At 37.1% G+C, this 19,297-nt stretch overlaps 1 protein-coding gene across 2 annotated transcripts in view; it reads left to right on the top strand.

Annotated features, from left to right (window-relative positions):
* The window catches only part of PRKG1 (protein kinase cGMP-dependent 1), a 1,281,256-nt gene that overhangs the window by 904,415 nt on the left and 357,544 nt on the right, over positions 1-19,297 (top strand). For both annotated transcript variants that reach the window (XM_081245892.1, XM_081245891.1), the window contains exon 5: positions 6,397-6,460. In XM_081245892.1, coding sequence (XP_081102018.1) covers positions 6,397-6,460 — 64 coding nt within the window. The remainder of the gene's footprint in view (positions 1-6,396; positions 6,461-19,297) is intronic.

A 19,297-nucleotide genomic window follows, 5' to 3' on the forward strand; every position in this document is an offset into this window, starting at 1 on the left:
AAAAAAACAGAGCTGGAGGAATCAGACTACCTGACTTCAGACTATACTCCAAAGCTATAATATTCAAGACAATATGGTACTGGCACAAAAACAGAAGTATAAATCAATGGAACAGGATAGAGAGCCCAGAGATAAACCCATGCACCTATGGTCAAGTAATCTATTATAAAGGAGGCAAGGATATACAGTGGAGAAAAGAGAGTGTCTTCCATAAGTGGTGCTGGGAAAACTGGACAGCTACATGTAAAAGAATGAAATTAGAACACTCCCTAATACCATACACAAAAATAAACTCAAAATGGATTAGACAGCTAAATGTAAGACCGGACAGTATAAAACTCTTAGAGAAAAACATAGGCAGAACACTTTTTGACATAAATCACAGCAAGATTTTTTTTGAAACACCTCCTAGAGTAATGGAAATAAAAACAAAATAAACAAATGGGACCTAATGTAACTTAAAAGCTTTGGCACAACAAAGGAAACTACAAACAAGATGAAAAGACAGCCCTCAGAATGGGAGAAAATATTTGCAAACGAATCAACGGACAAAGGATTAATCTCCAAAATATATAAACAGCTCATGCAACTCAATATTAAAAAAACAAACAACCCAATCAAAAAATGGTCAGAAGACCTCAATAGACATTTCTCCAAAGAAGACATACAGATGGCCAAGAGGCACATGAAAAGCTGTTCAACATCACTAATTGTTAGAGAAATGCAAATCAAAAGTACAATGAGGTATCATCTCACACCAGTTAGCATGGGCATCATCAGAAAATCTACCAACAACAAATACTGGAGAGGGTATGGAGAAGAGAGAACCCTCTTGCACTGTTGGGAATGTAAACTGATACAGCCACTATGGAGAACAGTATGGAGGTTCCTTAAAAAACTAAAAATAGAACTACCATATGACCCAGCAATCCCACTACTGGGCACATACCCAGAGAAAACCATAATTCAAAAAGACACATGCACCCCAATGTTCATTGCAGCACTATTTACAATAGCCAGGTCATGGAAGCAACCTAAATGCCCATTGACAGACGAATGGATAAAGAAGATGTGGTGCATATATACAATGGAATAATACTCAGCCATAAAAAGGAATAAACTGGGTCATTTGTTGAGACATAGATGGATCTAAAGACTATCATACACAGTGAAGTAATTCAGAAAGAGAAAAATATCATATATTAATGCATATATGTGGAATTTAGAAAAATGGTACAGATGAACTGGTTTGCAAGGCAGAAATAGAGACACAGATGTAGAGGACAATAGTATGGACACCAAGGGGGGAAAGTGGTGGCAGGGGGCTTGTAGTGGTGGGATGAATTGGGAGATTGGGATTGACATATATACACTAATATGTATAAAATAGATGACTAATAAGAACGTGCTATATAAAAAATAAATAAATTTTAGAAAAGAATTAAAAATAAAAACATCATGTCTACATGAAAAAAATTCATTTTCCTTTAAATTTTGAATGGGTGCAAAATGACATCATAACTTGGATAATAGTATTTTTAAAATGTTCTGTTGTATAGGACAATAAGTTAAATTATTATCATCTATAATGCTGAAGGAAAGTTAGATTTTGTCACTTTTTTCTTTCTTATTTAGAGTGTCTCCACATTTCTTTGGACTAGATTTATCCCATCCATGATTCAGAAAATTCTTTGATTGTGTCCTTTTCATATTTTTCGGTGTCTTTAGATGTAGAAATTGGCAGCTATGGCTTGAGAATATGTCTTTTAATCTCCCCTCTCAAAGTAAATCTATCTGTAAAAATAAGACAGTATAATAAAGTTTCTTTTATTAGATTCTTAATAGTTATTATGAAATTCTAAAATTACAAGTTTTAGATAAATTTTTTAAAGTTAGATATATTTTTGAAAAACTACAAAATTATTATTGCAACACATGATATCTAAATGTATTTACTTGTGACTTTTTCCACTTAAGGACAAGAAAAGCTTCACAAGTTCAAAAGGACAATTTATTGGATAAGGTTACAGAGATTATAGTAGGTAGCTGAAAACTAGTAAGAGCACAGTAGAAGCATTGCAATAATATTGAATTAATTTCTGTAAACAACATGCTTATCATAAACCTACTACTACCTTAAAAAATTCTAGAAAACACAGGAACATTTAAGCATACATCCATTAACTATCAAAATAATGATGTTATATAGCCTCTGGAGGAGTCTACTGTATGGTACACATGTGAAAGAATATGAGTAAAAAAGGCAAATTACAACTTAGACTATTTATTTTGACTTCAGGATTCTTCTTGAAAGGGTCCTGGGGAGTATCCTTTTTTTTTTTTTTTTTTCTATTAGCTGTTATTTTCATATTGTAGGTTATCAAAAATAAAATTACTAAGACAAATTCAGAATGTGGGACATTCAATAAGACAGTTGTCCCTGTCTCTTCAAAAATCAGTGTAATGGGGGGAAAGGTAGGAGGATGGTTGTGGAATAAGAGACTAGAGAAGCAGAATAGCCAAAAGCAGTATGTGGATTTTTACTGGATCCTGGTTTGAAAAGAAAAAAACAAACAATAAAGAAAATTTTGAACAATAGTAATATTTGACATGGAATATAGTTATTAGATGATATTATGGAGTTGAGTGAATTTTTCTTATGATAATGCTATAGTTATTTTAAAATATTTTCTTATTTTTAGATCTGTGTGCTTAAATATTAGAGGTAAAATTTCATGATATCTACAACTTAGTTTCAGATTTTCATGAAAAAATATCTATAAATCTATTTATCAATACACATATAAAAATTAGATATATCGAAGGTAGATAAAGCAAAGATGGCACAATGTTAACAGTTGCTAACCTAGGTGATGGGGGTACAGGGGATTCTTGAACTATTCTTTCAGCCTTTCCATTTATTTGACATTTTTCATCGCAAAAAGTTGGTTAATAAATGAAGTCACTGAATCAAAGGATGTTAATATTATTGCTTAATTTCTAAATCATTAAAGGAATATGGCATGGTTTTAAAACTTACATGAGGCATTTTTAAATAATTCTACGGTGAAGTGTGTAGTTCAGCAAATGATTAGCTTCATAGTCATTCAGATGGAAATTTTTATCCTCTCTTTATCAGTACTGAGTGTTGTGACCTCAGGCAAACTCTCAAGATCCCAGTTGTTTTAGCTGTAAAATGGATGATAGTAATAATGGTTCGTTGATAAAGCTGTTTAAAAATAAAATATATTATCTGTAAAACCCTTAGCCCAGTGCCTGGAGAATAGAAAGCATTCAAATCTCATCTTCTATTATTGTCATGACAAATTCCAAGTCCTTACTTTATTCAACCAGAAAATCCAATGGAAAAGCTCCACACATTAAGTCATCTCTATTATATTACAGTCAAGTGCATTTTGTAACTTCAGACCTACTGCAAGTCCTAAGGGAACAAAAATGTTTTAATAGATCCATAAGAATTACTTGTAATTAGCATGTAAATTGTTATGAGTTCTTCCCCCTGCACCCCCCCAATAAGTGAAAATACTCTTTACTATTTAAACATTTTATGGAAGTTCATCCTTATAATTATTTTGCCTTAAGTTTTCTAAATCATAGACAACTTCATCTTGAGTTATCACATGTACACACTAGTGAAGTTTAAATTAATATCTTTTGATGTATTGGGAAAAAAATCAAACAAATTTCATGGGTAGAATTTTAAACTTATGAATATGCTCAATTGTTTTATTCTTGGTGTTCAAGCTATCAGTGGACTGATAAGTTCTCTTATGTAATTAATTTCTGAGAATTATCTAGTATTTAGAGAAATAAAAATCTTAAGATTTTAAAGATGGCTACAAAAGTGTTTCAAGTATAATTTATAAAAGTGAAGACACTTATTTTCTGTTAATTAATTTCCATTTTGTTAAATCTGAAAGTGCTTAAATTGTTACGAAGAATTCTTTAGAGTGTTTCTTCTCTAAAACCATCCTTAATTTTTATTGGTAATAAATGCTGCTGAACGTTTTGAGGCATTTTAAATTTTAAAAGATCATGATATATATACAATGGAATATTATTGTATAACATACAGTAATATATTAGAAGGAAATCCCATTTGCATTTTCCACAACATGGGTGGACCTTGAGGGCATTATGCTAAGTGAAATAAGCCAGACAGAGAAAGACAAATATTGCATGGCATCACTTATATGTGGAATCTAAATAAAAAGCTAAACTCATAGGAACAGAATAGAACAGTGGTTGTCAGGGACCTGGGGAATAGGGGAAATGGGTTACAAACTACTGTAACCTATAGTTGATAACACTGTATTGTATAGTTGAAATTTGCAAAGAATAGAACTTAAAGATCTCAAACATACACAGAAGAATAAATATGTGAGGTGATGAATGTGTTAATTAACTAGGTTAACTGGATGGGAGGAATCTTTTCACAATGTACACTTTAAATATCTTATAATTTTGTCAGTTATACCTCAGTAAACCTGAAAAAAATAAAAAATAACTAAGTAAAATTGTAAAAGATAATTAATTAAAATGCGCCCCCTAAAACTTAATGTCTTTGTTTTCTTTAGTGAGTTATGTGGTCAAGCAAATACTAATTTTTTTTTCTCATGAATAAGAATGCTCGTGAAAATGAAAGTTTTGTAGAGTGGCTTGACATAGACTTAGCATGGAAGTAATGAGGCTGTCTAAAGAAGGCAGCCAGTTATAATAAAATGAGAAAAACTCAGTTGTAGTTTGTGTTTTCCATAAATACACCCTGGGATAGAAACATTCTAATTATTCTTATATCTCAGAAGAAACTGAAATATAGCTCATTAAAAGAACAAGGAAGGGCTAAATTTTTCTACCTGCATAGCTCATGGAAACAGCTTCCTCTATCTTCCTGTCTCTTTCTGTGATGCGTTCCATCCAGCTGCTGAAATAGACTGCCTTCTGGAAATTAAAACCCACGTGGCTCAGACCACAGCAATAAATCTGATGAAACATGGTCCTGGGTGAAATGTTATACTTCTACATAAAACCTTAGGATTTTATCAATAGGCTTTACACTAAGGAATGGGAATCAGAGTGACAAACTAACATTAAAACTTTCATGCTTATATCCAAGCATTATGTTATGGCTTCTTTCATTACATTATTCTAATCAAGCCAGAACTGTTTTTCTATAGCAACAAACCTGAAACAAGTCTCATCCAATTTAACTAACTCATTTAAATAACTTTGCTCCATGGCAATTTATCTAAAGATCAAGTTTACCGAACAATTGATCTGTAAGTCAGATATCATACATACAAATGTATTTTCACTCATTTATAGTCTTTTCTCTATTCAAGCATTGAGATAAGATTAAATAAGGATTTAGTTCCACATCCTAGTTAGATTTTCCAGTGGAGTAAATTTTCAAGAATTTTATGTTGATGGGTTTTTTTTTTCCTTTTAAAGTCAGCATTATCCATATAAAATAAGTTTCTTTGGTTTGTGTATTCAACATCATTTAGTATTTCCATATGCTGGTCAGTGAGTTTCCCTAATAAGAGGATGAGAAGACATTATTTCAGTGTCTACTATGAGTCTGACTCTTTTCTCCATTCTATATGATCTGATCCGTATAACTGTCCTAGGAAGCATTTGTATGTCTATGCTTTCATAACTTTATTCAGCACATGCTCTTGAGTTGTTATTAGTAAATCACTGAAAATACAGGGGCTGAGCAAGACAGATATAGTACCATTCTTATTTTTGTGGAGTTTGATTTTAGCAGTGAAGATGCCCAGTAACAAATATCTGATTAATTATCTAATTATAGTTGTAGGAAGGGATAAAAGAGATCATAAACAGGAGGACCTGATCTAGCTGGGAGAGGTTGGGGAGAGTAGGAAGTTTCCAGTGTTGTTGAATGAATGTTTGCAGGCCTGAATGTATGAATGTATCATCAATCCAGCTGAGTCCTTAAGAATGGGTAGCAGTTGACGTGTAGAAAAGTTTGTGTGTGTGTGTGTGTGTGTGTGTGTGTGTGTGTGTGTGTAGGGGGACCTAGAGAAGGTGACAGAATTGGAAGGAATTTGGTGAGAGCAGGCTGATAAGGGAGAGAGTGGTTTCTCCCAATTATAGCTGAGGCATCCAAGGTCACACAAAGAAATATAAGTGGGATTTGTACTTGGTTCTGTCCAATCTCCAATTCTTTCTAGTACATCATGCCTTTTCCCTGTTAGTCATCAAATTATGCTTAAATTATTACTGTGATCTTCATTGGCAGATTCTTTGTCATGAAATCCTTTTGTATTTTCTTTCAGATGTGTTGCTGTTTTATTTATAAAAATGAGTTGCTGTGCATGCGTTCAACATCATCTCTGTCTTGTTTTTCAGTGTGCCAACATTCCAGAGCCTTCCTGAAGAGATACTCAGTAAGCTTGCTGATGTCCTTGAAGAGGTAATTGTTTTTAGCCCTTGACCTTTTTGAGATGAGACTCAGCCCATCACAGCTGTGCAATAAGTCACAAACTGCAGAGAGCCCTTTTAAAAATTTTTGAGCACTGACATGAGCTATATATTTGGCTTCAAATAAAAAGCAGCTCAGTATATCCGACATTTATACACAGTTAGACATGTGCAAATCATTGTAACTGTAGAGGGAAAAAAACTTTTCGTTCTGGCAAACATATTGTTACTTTGACTTCCAAGAATGGGAGACTGCGTATTTATCTCTTATTTCAATTGGTGTAAAGCAAGATTGTAATAATTGCTACTCTGAAGCTTCAGATTAGCAAATTTATAACAGAAATTAGCAGTTGGGTACATATTTTATTAGCATATAAGCATATTTTACACACGTAATTGTATGCCTGAATGTGAAAGTGTCACTGTTACTTACTTTTCACAGAACCTATAAAGCATAAGAAATATTGAAGCAGAAAAAGAGAGGAGGTTTATACAAGCAGTGTCTTGAGTGAACACAAGGGGATAGGGTCCCTAGTGCCTATAGAGACAGAGAAGGCAGAGTATCTGGGCACATATGCAGATGGGGTGGGGACTGATGGAGTGGTTAGCACTCTGTCAAACCTGTTCTGATATCTTCTATTTTCTCTATAATCTAGAAAGCAAGGTAATCCACTGAGGATAAGGATGGGGTAGAGGTCTGAGAGGTTTGAAGACAGAGGAGAAGGTATGAGAAAAATAGAAGAGAGAATGGACTAGGAATACACAGTATGACTGACAGTCATCATTCAGGCCCTGTTTGATGTTACCAATCCCTAATCTCAATCAAACAGGCAAAAAGAGTTCATTCAAGTTGTACGATAGGAGAGAGAGATCAAACTCCACTCTGCGGGGCCAAAAGGTGGGAGGATTTTTAAGCACTGGAGCGAGCTGGTGGAAAAGTACTCCAGTAGGGTGTTATCAGAAAGTAGGTTCTTGTCTCAGAAAGAATTCAGAGATGAGATGGAAGTCAAGAAAGCAAAGTGAGGATTTATTAAGCAATAGTAAGCTCTCAAGGTGAGAGCTGGCAGACTCAGGTAAACAGCCACCTTGAGTTTCTTTGTCAAGCTAGTTATATGGGGTGTGAAAATGATTGGGCGGATTATTCATTGAGGAGGGAGGGGTTTTGGCTCGTATTCACTGATTTTCATCCCACCTCCACCTTCCGGAGGGGAGGAGGGATTTTTGTCCTTATTTAGTCTTGATTGGAAGTGTCATGGTGTCAGTGCATGATGGGAAATTCTTATCTACAAGGTTAATTTTATTGTAATGAGGGCCTAATGGACAAAAAGTTACATTCGAACGTTGGAGATTCCTGCCTTTTCCCGCCTTTCTTTGCCTGTCTCCAGGACCCCTGTTGTTCACAAGATGTATGGTTTCCTGCCATGTGGCCCGTGCCCCCCTTTCTTTGCTCATATCTCGCTATCTACCTTTTCTAACAGTGGTTCTCCAGTAGGGAGGAGGTTGGTCAATGTGACTAGTTCATCTGTGCTTGCTGATTGTCCCTTCTGGAAGTTAGGCTCCTATCCACCCATAGAGACTGGGAGATAGAGGCGCTATCTTCTTCTTGATTACTTTTCTAAGGAATGGCTCCTAGGTTCTTGAGAAAGACATTCCTGAGCTGTAAAACAACCGGTGCCAACAGCCTGGAAGAAGATGTGCATCTCAAACAGGCAAATTAAGAATTTACAGTTGAAAACTTTCTGAAGTAAATGCTCCAAGAAAAGGGAGATCAGGAGCCTAGTGTCAGAAAGAAGGCTGTCTAAAGTTTAGTCAAAGTGAGGGAAACATTAAGTCTGTCTTGGTTACAAGCCTATTTGTATGTTTTTTCAACCCCATTTGTTTGCCTGGATTCAAGTTCCAAGTAGACAGAGAATGGGATTTAACCAGGGTTGGTATTTTGCCAGGAAAAGATGAGTGGTTGAAAGAGGGAATAGGGAGTTGCGGATGCATGTGAAGGAAGGATTGTAGTGACTGACCCTGGAATTTCGATTGTGCAAGAAGAAGGGGAGCAAGGGCCAGTGAGTGACTGTGGGATCAATGGATTTTAGTCTCAGGAGGCTGAAGAATTTTTGGAGTTGTGCTACAATAGAGAGAAACTGGAAATGTTTTTGTCTCTAGGTACTAACTATATACCAGTAATTATATGATCCATAGAACTTCAAAGGTTTATATCCACAAATTCTTAGTTTGAGTCTTATCACAGTGAGCTTTCCTAGGATTTATTGGTCTCTGTCATCTTATATGGGAACACAAAGTAAAGCGGAAGTCACATTTGATTCCTATGTTCAAGTATAAAAGATTCATGAGAAAAAATACTGGCTGCATTTCTCTCTGAATGTGCCAACCACTGTACTTGCAACCTCTGTAAATGTAAAACTGCTTTTCCGAGTTCTTTTGTTTTTTGCTTTCCTTGTTGAGTATACTGAAGAACTCTCTGATGACCTTTTTCTATTTCTTTTCTTTAAACAAAATGAACTAAAGTACAAATTTACTGGCCCCAATCAAGCCCGTCCAAAATAAAATAAAATAAAATCCCATGAAATCCTTTAATCATTTTCTTCCTTTTCCACAGCTGTGGAAGCATTTGCTATGTTTTGCAAAACAATAGCCATAGCTCTATAAATAACTCTGACCGAAGAAATATTTTAGTATTTTATGTCAGATTTTCTAATCAGAAGATGCCTTAATTTGTGTTATACGAGCCACAGTACAGTCTATAGCAAAGCTGCATGAAAATAGAAACAGATGATTAAGTGCCCACACATTTGTTTTGAAGACATACACAAATGAAGTAAACAGACAAAATATGGGGTAGACATATGAATATACTAACCAGTGCATGAAAGTGTTCAACTCAAGTTGAATAAACAAGCACAATGAGAAATTAGATTAAATTATATATGAGATAGAGTGAAGCAAATTTGGAAGAACAAAAGCAATACCAATGTCACATAACATTAAAGGGAAATTTGCTTGCATAATAAATGAGCTTTTTTCCTACAACATCTACAAGAAAATGAAAGAATCCCAGATTATTTTGAAAAGAAGACAGTATAATCATTGCGTTTAACAAAGAAGTTTACAGCCTTGTTTGTTTAACAAATATTATGGAGCATCTGCCACGTGCCAGTAATTATTCCAAACTCTGGGGATTCAGGGCCTTGTACTCCCAAATCATATGTTCCATTGGGAAGTACAGATGAGAATTAAGGAAAATAGCATCAAAATGTCATCGAGTGAGATGGCCACACTGTATTGGTTTACTAAGGGAAGACCTCTCTGGGGAAGGTGGTATTTAAGCTGAGATCGAAATGCAGATATGGGATGCCATGTGTACAGGGCGGAGGGAAGAGAAGGCATACGGTCCTAAACTAGGAATGAGTCTTCTGTCCTTAAGGAACAGAAAAAAGGTTTATAGTAGGGTGAGATGAGGCTAGAGAAAATAGGCAAGGCCAGATGGCAGAGGGCTTTGCCGGTTGTGATAAGGAGTTGTGATAAGGTTTTTGTTCTCAGTGCAGTGGGAAGATTTTGAGGGTTCTAAGCCATAAAAATGACATGATCTGGGTTATATTTTAATGATATCTCTCTGTGAGAAGAATGGATTATAAAGGGACAGACCAATTATTTAGATAAAATAACCCAGGTGAAGTTAGATGTTTGTATGTTGATTTACTTTCTTATGGACTATTTCATTCCTTGTATTCATTATGAAACAATACTTCCAGCATAAGGGGGAAAAAATTAAAGAATAGGGACAAGGTAGTCAAGGACTGAGAGAGAGAAAAAAAAATTAAGCAGATAGAAAGAGGAACGAACATAATGTTATTGGTAAAGTGATTTAGGAGGGTACATGTGACTGGAGGACAAATAAATGATGCTTGGGGCCTCCTATTTTAAAGCTGAGAGAGAAACCATTATATAGGTCATTTCTGCCATTGCCCATCCCACTCCCACTTACCCCCTTCCATAATTTCTAGTGTAGATGTACCCATTTATGTGTTCTTCTTTATGAGATTATAAAACAGAAACAAATATCCTTATTCTTAGTGTAGCAATTTAGTGCCCCTCGCTCCATTCCCTTTATATCACATAGTACAAATATTTCCTTTGTATGTTAAATCTCTCGTGCCTTTTTCAGGAACATAGGAAAGTTTTCTCTAGTTAGTTTGAGAAGTTGTGTTTACACATAGATATAAAGAGGTTCTTGGCCAAAGGTCTATCCAGATCAAGAGCAACAATCCCAGCATTTTTTTTAGGTTGTGTTTTGCAAGACAAATTGAAGTACAGGGCTGAGAATAATTGATTAATTATTGAATAATTGATTCAATAATTATTTACCTTCATTCTCACCCTAGTATGTTCTTCTCATATCTGACTCAGATTAAGTCTTAATAAATACCAGAGATCATTTTAAGAGCTTCAGAGTTGATTTGCTAGGGAAGCCATTTTATAGTTTGTAAAATAAACTGTAAGAGAATTTTTAGGCACATGTAGGGAATAGCAAGGTCTGACTTTATAAACTGGTTTCATTAACCTCTATACTATCCTGTATAGTACAGTGAAAACTATTTTGAATGAATTAGTCAAATATTGGAATCTATTCTGAAAGCCTAGGAAGTATTTATGTGTAAATGAAAAGAGCTGTGAAATTATAAATAGGATCTAATCTTTTTTCTTACTGTAGTAACCTAACACACTTTCCTTCTTCCTTTATGTACACATAATTAGTTTCTATAGATGAATTACATTTTTCAGATAGATGGAACAACCCGTAGCTAATCTCCATCTGAGAAATAGCTCCTTTCGGTGATTACCTACCCAAACATAATAGGGAAAAGTCACTGTAAATAAACTCAATGTCTAATACATATCCACATATCAGGGCTGTAGTGACATCTTTAAAGGAAATGACAAGTAAAAACATTTTCTTATAGAGAGGCAGAGCAGAGATTTACCTATTATCATGTCACATAGGAGCTTGAAAATTAATTTGGGAAGGAGTTATGCTTTCACCAATAAGGGTGAAAATGTTTAGATAACTCAAGGAAAATTGAAAATGTCAGATTGAAGAACCAAGTTAAGCCAACAAATTCACTTTTTACCTCTGGTATAGCTCATTTTTCCTTCATATGAATAGAAGTGGGACATGGGTGCTATATTTAAATCTCCTGATTTTTAAATGGAAAATAAAGCATATGAGAACCACTTCTTTGCTTATATTGAAATCTGTTTCATGTCCAGTTCTCTCATTAAAACATTGGATTTAGTTGTCTTAGAATGAAAAATACCTCTGCTTCACCAGCTTTTTAAGAGCTCTATGCCTTTGAGTCTGCAACTTTATATGATTGGACCTTGGACACATTTGAGCCTAAATAATGGGTCGTTTTGGTTTGTGTCCCTAGATGGGGCATTTATGTTTTCATTTTGGGATATTTATACTATTATGGCCCTGACAATATCTTAGACAAATAATACTCATTTTGAAATATTAAGAGGGACATGATGAGAAAAATAGAAAAAAGGCAAGGAAAGAAAGCTTTTTTCATCTTGATAATATGGTAAGAAGCAAATAGATTTCTGTCCAGGGATCATCATTGGAAAAGGAGGTTAACGTAACACAGGCACTTTTGGTTACTGCAAGGTACCCCAGGGCTGATTAAATGTGCATTGTTTTAGCCGTGCAACTGTTCCTTGGTGTTACCATGTCATGTCGGCATTTTCCCAGATTCCTTTGCATTCTCTCCAATTGTGAGTAATACAAGGGAAAAGTCCTGTACTTGATGAGTTACTGGAGTGCTGTGAAGCTCTCTCTTTTTATCATTCTAAACAGACCTAGACTCTTTGGGAAAGAAACTGGTGGAGTAGACAAGAACATTATTGGTTCTCTTTGAAATCTATTGTTATGACTAAACTTTTTCTTCCCTTCCTTTAGGTTTGGCTCTTGCTATTCAAAGCCAAGCTGGAGGGAATTTAAAGAACCGTTCTTTCCCAATTGCTCTGGACTGAAGGACTCTGAATTTGGAAAGTTATCTGTTTAGATCTCCCTGGTTCCTTTGTGTCTTCCCATCTGTGGGGCAAATGGCTGCTTCTGAAGGAGAAAGAAGTAGAAGGGTGTGTGTGTGTATTTTGTGGCAGGGTGGAGAGATTAAAATGTAAAGACAGATTAAAACATAAAGACAGACTCTCAGTTTAATATTAATATCTGCACATCTTATTCTATTATAGAAGTAATGTGGAATGGGAGAACATGTTTGCAAATCATATATGTGATAAGGGAGTTGTATTAGAGTTCTCCAGAGAAAACAGAGCCAATAGGATGTGTATGTATGTATATATATATAAAGATATTTATTTTAAGGAATTGGCTCGTATTATTGTAGAGGCTGGCCAGTTCAAAATCTACAGAATGGCCTGGCAGGCTGGAGACCATAGAAGAGCTGATGTTGCAGTTCAAGTCCAATGGCCATCTGCTGGCAGAATTCCTTCTTGCTTGGAGAAGGTCAGTCTTTGTTCTATTAAGATCTTCATTTGACTAGACGAGGCCCACCCACATTATGGAAGGTAATCTACTTTACTCAAAATCCATGGATTTTGTTTATTTATTTATTTTTGCTGTGTTGGGTCTTCGTTTCTGTGCGAGGGCTTTCTCTAGTTGTGGCAAGCGGGGGCCACTCTTTATCGCGGTGCGCGGGCCTCTCACTATCACGGCCTCTCTTGTTGCGGAGCACAGGCTCCAGACGCGCAGGCTCAGTAGTTGTGGCTCACGGGCCTAGTTGCTCCGCGGCACGTGGGATCCTCCCAGACCAGGGCTCGAACCCATTGTCCCCTGAATTAGCAGGCAGATTCTCAACCACTGCGCCACCCGGGAAGTCCAAAATCCATCAATTTAAATGTTAATCTTGTCTCAAAGTTCACTGACTTAAATGTTAATCTTATCACCCCCACACAGAAATCCAGAATGCTGTTATATTTAACCAAATGTCTGAGCACTATGGCCCAGCTAAGTTGACACATAAAATTATCACAAGACTTGTATCTAGAATATATAAAGAATACTTACAACTGAGTGAATTTTATAAAGTTTAAAAATAAATAAACAGGGACTTCCCTGGTGGCGCAGTGGTTAGGAGTCCACCTGCCAATGCAGGGGACATGGGTTCGAGCCCTGGTCCGGGAAGATCCTGCATGCCCCGGAGCAACTAAGCCCATGTGCCACAACTACTGAGCCCGCGAGCCACAACTACTGAAACCTGTGCACCTAGAACCCATGCTCTGCAACAAGACAAGCCACCGCAATGAGAAGCCTGCGCATCACAATGAAGAGCAACCCCCGCTCACTGCAACTAGAGAAAGCCCACGAGTATCAACGAAGACCCAAGGCAGCCATAAACAAACAAACAAATTTTAAAAAAATGAGTGAATAGATATTTTCCCAAAGGAGAGGCACAAAAAGCCAATAAGTGCACGTTCCATGTTAATAGTCGTTAGGAAAATGAAAATCAAAGCCATAATTACGTGCCACTTCATACCCACTAGGGTGGCTCGAATAAAAAAGACAAACAGTGACAAATGTTGGTGAGGATATGGAGAAATTACAACTCTAGGATGTTGCTGGTGGGCTTCTAAAATGGTTCAGCTTCTTTGAAAAATGGTCTGTTACTTGATCTGTAAGCATTTATACAATTCATTCTCACCCTCAAATTTCTACCTCTTTAAATTACATATTTTACTTATTTATATAACCTATTCCACATTCTACAAAATGTTCAGTTTTTCATTTTTCTTCAGCTTCCTCACTTGAGTTGAACCAGTCGCCCTACACGTGACAAAGACCCAAAATATCTAAACAGGTTGGAATAATGGGTGAGATACACTAAGATGAGGTACCAGAGGAGAAATGTATAGTTTTGCACATGATTAAAAAGAAAAAAAATTCCAGAAGGATAGGATAGTGAAGACTCGGTAGAGTCTAGGCAATATTGCTGGAAACAATGGAAGAAAACAATTGAAGTAACTTAGAAATTTGCCCTGGAGAAGACTTTGGGGGAGGGTATTGGATTCCTTTTTAACTTAGTGGACACAATTTTCTGTGTTCAGAAGATAGGGAGCTCCATCTCTAAAAATAGACTGGACGAATAATTTAACCCATCATTGATGAATTGGGGTAACAGCAGTTTCTACCTCTTGTGATATTGCTGTGGGTCTTAAATTGAAGAACTAATGTAAAACCATTAAATATGCAAACATAATTTCAGATGTCCATCAGCAGTGCTTACCAAACCCTTTCACAAATTGACACTTATGGAAAATGTTTATCCTGCACACATACTGAGGTTAACAAATAAAACTCCTTATGGCTGGAGGTGACTGGTCAGGGATTTTGGCTGTCCCAAGTCCTACTGGGCTCTCCATCTGAAGGGCGGAGCAGGCATTTTGTAATGTCTGGAGACATCTATGGTGGTTATAATATTGAGGGCAACAGAGGGCTGCCACTGGCCTCTAGTGGATAAAAGCCAGGATGCTACTAAACATTCTACAATGCATAAAACAGCTTTACAATGACCATTCAGCCCCAAATGTCAATAGTGCTGAGACTGGGAAATTCTGCTGTAGGGTAGATATGACAGCACTTGGGAAACTCTGCTAAAAGTATGAAGGAAATAAAATAAGGTAATATGGTAGAGACTGCCAAGGACAGGTGGACTACTTTAGCTAGGGTGGTTAGGAAAGTTATATCTGAAGAGGTGACTTTGAGTTGACAGCCATTGCAAATATCACAGATGGCAAAGTATAGTACAAAATGTTAAGTATGAACAGAAATCATGCATATTTGAAAAGCTACAGGTTAAAAGAGATTAGTTAGGATGTTGTAGGTACTTAAGCATTGATTTGGTGCTTGAACAACATTGACTTTTCAGCTTCTGCCTAACTCTAAGATTCTGTATGGTCACCTTCTCAACAGAGACTTTTCTAGTTCTGAGCCTCAGTCATTTTCATTTCTCTCCCTTTAGGGACTTCCTTCTCCTATATCTCCTAGATCTATTTAGTTATCTTTTTTTTTTTCTTTTTTTTGTGGTATGCGGGCCTCTCACTGTTGTGGCCTCTCCCGTTGCGGAGCACAGGCTCCGGATGCGCAGGCCCAGCGGCCATGGCTCACGGGCCCAGCCGCTCCGCGGCATATGGGATCCTCCCAGACCGGGGCACGAACCCGTATCCCCTGCATCGGCAGGCGGACTCTCAACCACTGCGCCACCAGGGAGGCCCATAGTTATCATTATATATAAGAAATACGTGCTTGTCCATTGCCTTAAGTTGGTCTCTAGTTTTGTGAAGTTTTACCACTTTAGATTGTAAGTTCTGTAAAGGCTAGTACTATGTTGGTATTTCTTTTCACTGGGTACTTGTAAGCAGTTGAGAAAAGCAACAGTAATACCTTCAACTTACTAAGGCTAACTCTGTGCCAGGCTAAGGGCATCTGTATTTCATATTCAGTGAAAGAAATCTGCATGTAAGTGGACCCTCACAGTTCAAACCCATGTTGTTCAAGGGTCAGCTGTACTTTTACTCCTCCCAGTTTATAGCTGGGGGAACTGAGGCTCTGGTAATACAGCTAATGGGGAAGTAGTTTACTCCATCCAGTCTGAAGCTGGAATTGGCATCTTTTATTCCTATGCTGTATTACATCTTGAAGATTTGTAGCATAAATGAAAACTTTATCCCATCCCCCACTCTTTCTTTTTCTTTAATATAAATAGGAAATGTTTCCTTCTGAAAATGTTTACTTGACTTTCCCCTCCCTCCTCCCCGGGAGTAATTATTTTTTTCCCAGTCAGCATTTTTAATTTGTTATGACAGGAATCCATTTTATGCCTTCAACAAACTTTGAAACAAGCCATTTCTAGTCATTTTATCATCAGGATATGTATGTTTTGCTTTATGCTGCCAGTAATTCATTAAAATGTATGTGCTCTGCAACTAGGAAACCGACCTGTAATAAATCAGCTTTCTAGAGAACATTTGTAGAGAGTGCTTGAAGTGGTTGCCATATAAGAATATATAAGCCTGCTTGGTACTTGTGGTTCTCTCCCCTTTGTGGGGTTTGTAAACAAATAGTGAATTTGTGTGAAAGTATGAACTAGTGGCTCGTCTTTAGCATAAGTGTGAGATCCTATTTACAAAATGCTAGTTGCTAGTATTGGAGCAGATCATGATAAACCTTGAATTCCTTTTACAGAGCAGAGTGATAAACATCTGGTCTGAATTAGACAAACTGCTCTGATTAAAAGAAAGTATGACCCAAGATTTTCAACTTTTTTTTTTTTAATTTTTAATCTGAGGCATCTTTGTAGCTTCCAAAAAAAAAAAAAAAAAAAACTAGTTCAGGGGCTTGTACACAGTTGGCATCCGAGACATAAATCATTGAAGAATAGAAGCCCACTTACACTTACAGTAAGAAGCTAAAGATAAGAAAACCGGTTGGGCTTTCATTACACAAAATACAAAGCTTGTTTGGGCTGGAGAGAGCTATCAAACAGCTTAGAGCAGGGGGTAAAGTGGGCATTCAGTTCCAAGTCTCCCCAAGGCCTTTGGCTGCATGTCCCCACCGGGCCCCCGCGAGAATCCACTGCAAGTCAGCCTACCACCCCTGCAGAGAAGGAATCATGCAGTTTCTTAGGCCAGTGGCTACAAGGCTGTTTCCTGGTAGATAAGGCTCTGAACCAGGGCAGGCAGTATTTCAGGCAGGAATGTTCATCAGAAGCTAGTCAGTATTAATGAGGAGGGAACTGTGACCCACCAAGGCTTTAGTGAGATTGCAGCTGTATAGAAAACTCCTGTGTGTTTCATGTCCTGTGTGTGCCCTTAATTACTATGAGATTCTGTAAGTGAGCTTTTCTTAGCTCTCTGGGAAGGCTTACCATTCATTTTATTACTTACAACAGAAAATTATTATTTTAATAAAGGTAGCATGTTTTGTTTTGTAAATAGACTTGCAATGCAATACTGTTCTGCCATTCTCTTTGCTTCATATGACTTGTGCAAATTACTTTACATTTCCAAGAATCATTAGTTATAGTGAGCATGAGAGCAGTTGGGCTATCCCTGACTCCTTTTTTCTCTTCCAAAGATGTTCTTTAAAATCAAGTCTTTCTTTTTAGAAGCTTGCCTTGACTGACTCTGCCTTATCTTATTTGTTGGTCCCTTAATTCTTTTATAGTTTGTGCTTCAGAATCATATACTTGCTCCTGTATTGCCTGGAACTTGTCTTTTTCCCAATTTTCTCTAAATACCTTAAGGGTAGGATATGTCTCAGCTTATATCCCAAGTTTCCAGCAGAGCAAGGATTTGCATAAGAATTATGCCCCACATTTACTACATAACCAATGAATATCTGTTTTGTTTTAAATAGTATTTTGAACAATCCTTTTTTTAAATAAATGTATTTAATTTATTATTTTTGGCTACGTTGGGTCTTCGTTGCTCTGTGTGGGCTTTCTCTAGTTGTGGTGAGCAGGGGCTACTCTTTGTTGCGGTGCGCAGGCTTCTCATTACAGTGGCTTCTCTTGTTTTGGAGCATGGGCTCTAGATGCATGGGCTTCAGTAGTTGCAGCACGTGGTCTCAGTAGTTGTGGCTTGCGGGCTCTAGAGCGCAGGCTCAGTAGTTGTCATGCACGGGCTTACCTGCTCTGCGGCATGTGGGATCTTCCCGGGCCAGGGCTTGAACCCGTGTCTCCTGCATTGGCAGGTGGATTCTTAACCACTGCACCACCAGGGAAGCCTGAATATTTGTTGAAAGAATAGTCTAAGTAGGTTTTCAGTAAATATGTGCTACATGAGTGACTCAGTGAATGAAACAGAACTATTCTGTTGTATGTTTGGATGATATCATCACAACTAGACTGCAAATGTGGCAAGGATCAGGGCCATGCGTTCTGAAATACTAGAATTCATAAGTACTATCTGATGATATGGAGGTCATAAGTAGAAGATTCCCAAAGACCCAAAATAAAAGCCAATGACAGAGAAGATATGGAGAGCCAAGGGCTACAAGATCATGGAAAAGGAATAAGACTTATTTTTCTTCTATCAGGTCTCTGGTCTCCCTTATTCATGTTAGGGAGATAAAACAAAGGCCAAACCTTTGGAAGCATATTCTAAAGAAGGGGAGCACTGATAAAGATGATAACTTTCCAGTATAATGTCCTTAGGCACAGAGCTGAACTATTGTAGATGACTACTTGATAACAAGGGAATAAAAGCCTCTAGAAGCCATCTTCCCAGTTTCCTACAGTTTCAGCTCAGTACTTGCTTATGGCAATCCCCCAATCTATAGCTTTACAGTGTACATATCTTTTCTCTCTTTTTACTTAGCTTCTCATCTAAAGAATAGAGATAGTTATCCTACATGTGTGTATACATACGTTTATATATATATGTGTGTGTGTGTGTGTGTGTGTGTGTGTGTATACACACACACATACAGTTGTCCCTTGGTATCTGCAGGGGATTGGTTCCAGGACCCACCTTGGATACCAAGATCCATGGATACTCAAGTCCAATAGTCAGCCCTCCTTATCGGTGGTTCCACATCTGCAGATTCAGCCACCTTCGGGTAGTGTAGTACTGTAGTATTTATTGAAAAAAAATTCCCAGTATAAGTCGACCTGTACAGTTCAAACTCCTGTTGTTCAAAGGTCAACGGGGTGTGTGTGTGTGTTGTATTTATATATCTCTGTATATTTGTGATAATGCCTGGGTTTCAGTCTTGGCAACATGTTTTAATCCTGTTTCC

The sequence above is a fragment of the Mesoplodon bidens genome (assembly GCF_964165515.1).
Source record: "Mesoplodon bidens genome assembly, chromosome: 1".
NCBI lineage: Eukaryota > Metazoa > Chordata > Mammalia > Artiodactyla > Ziphiidae > Mesoplodon > Mesoplodon bidens.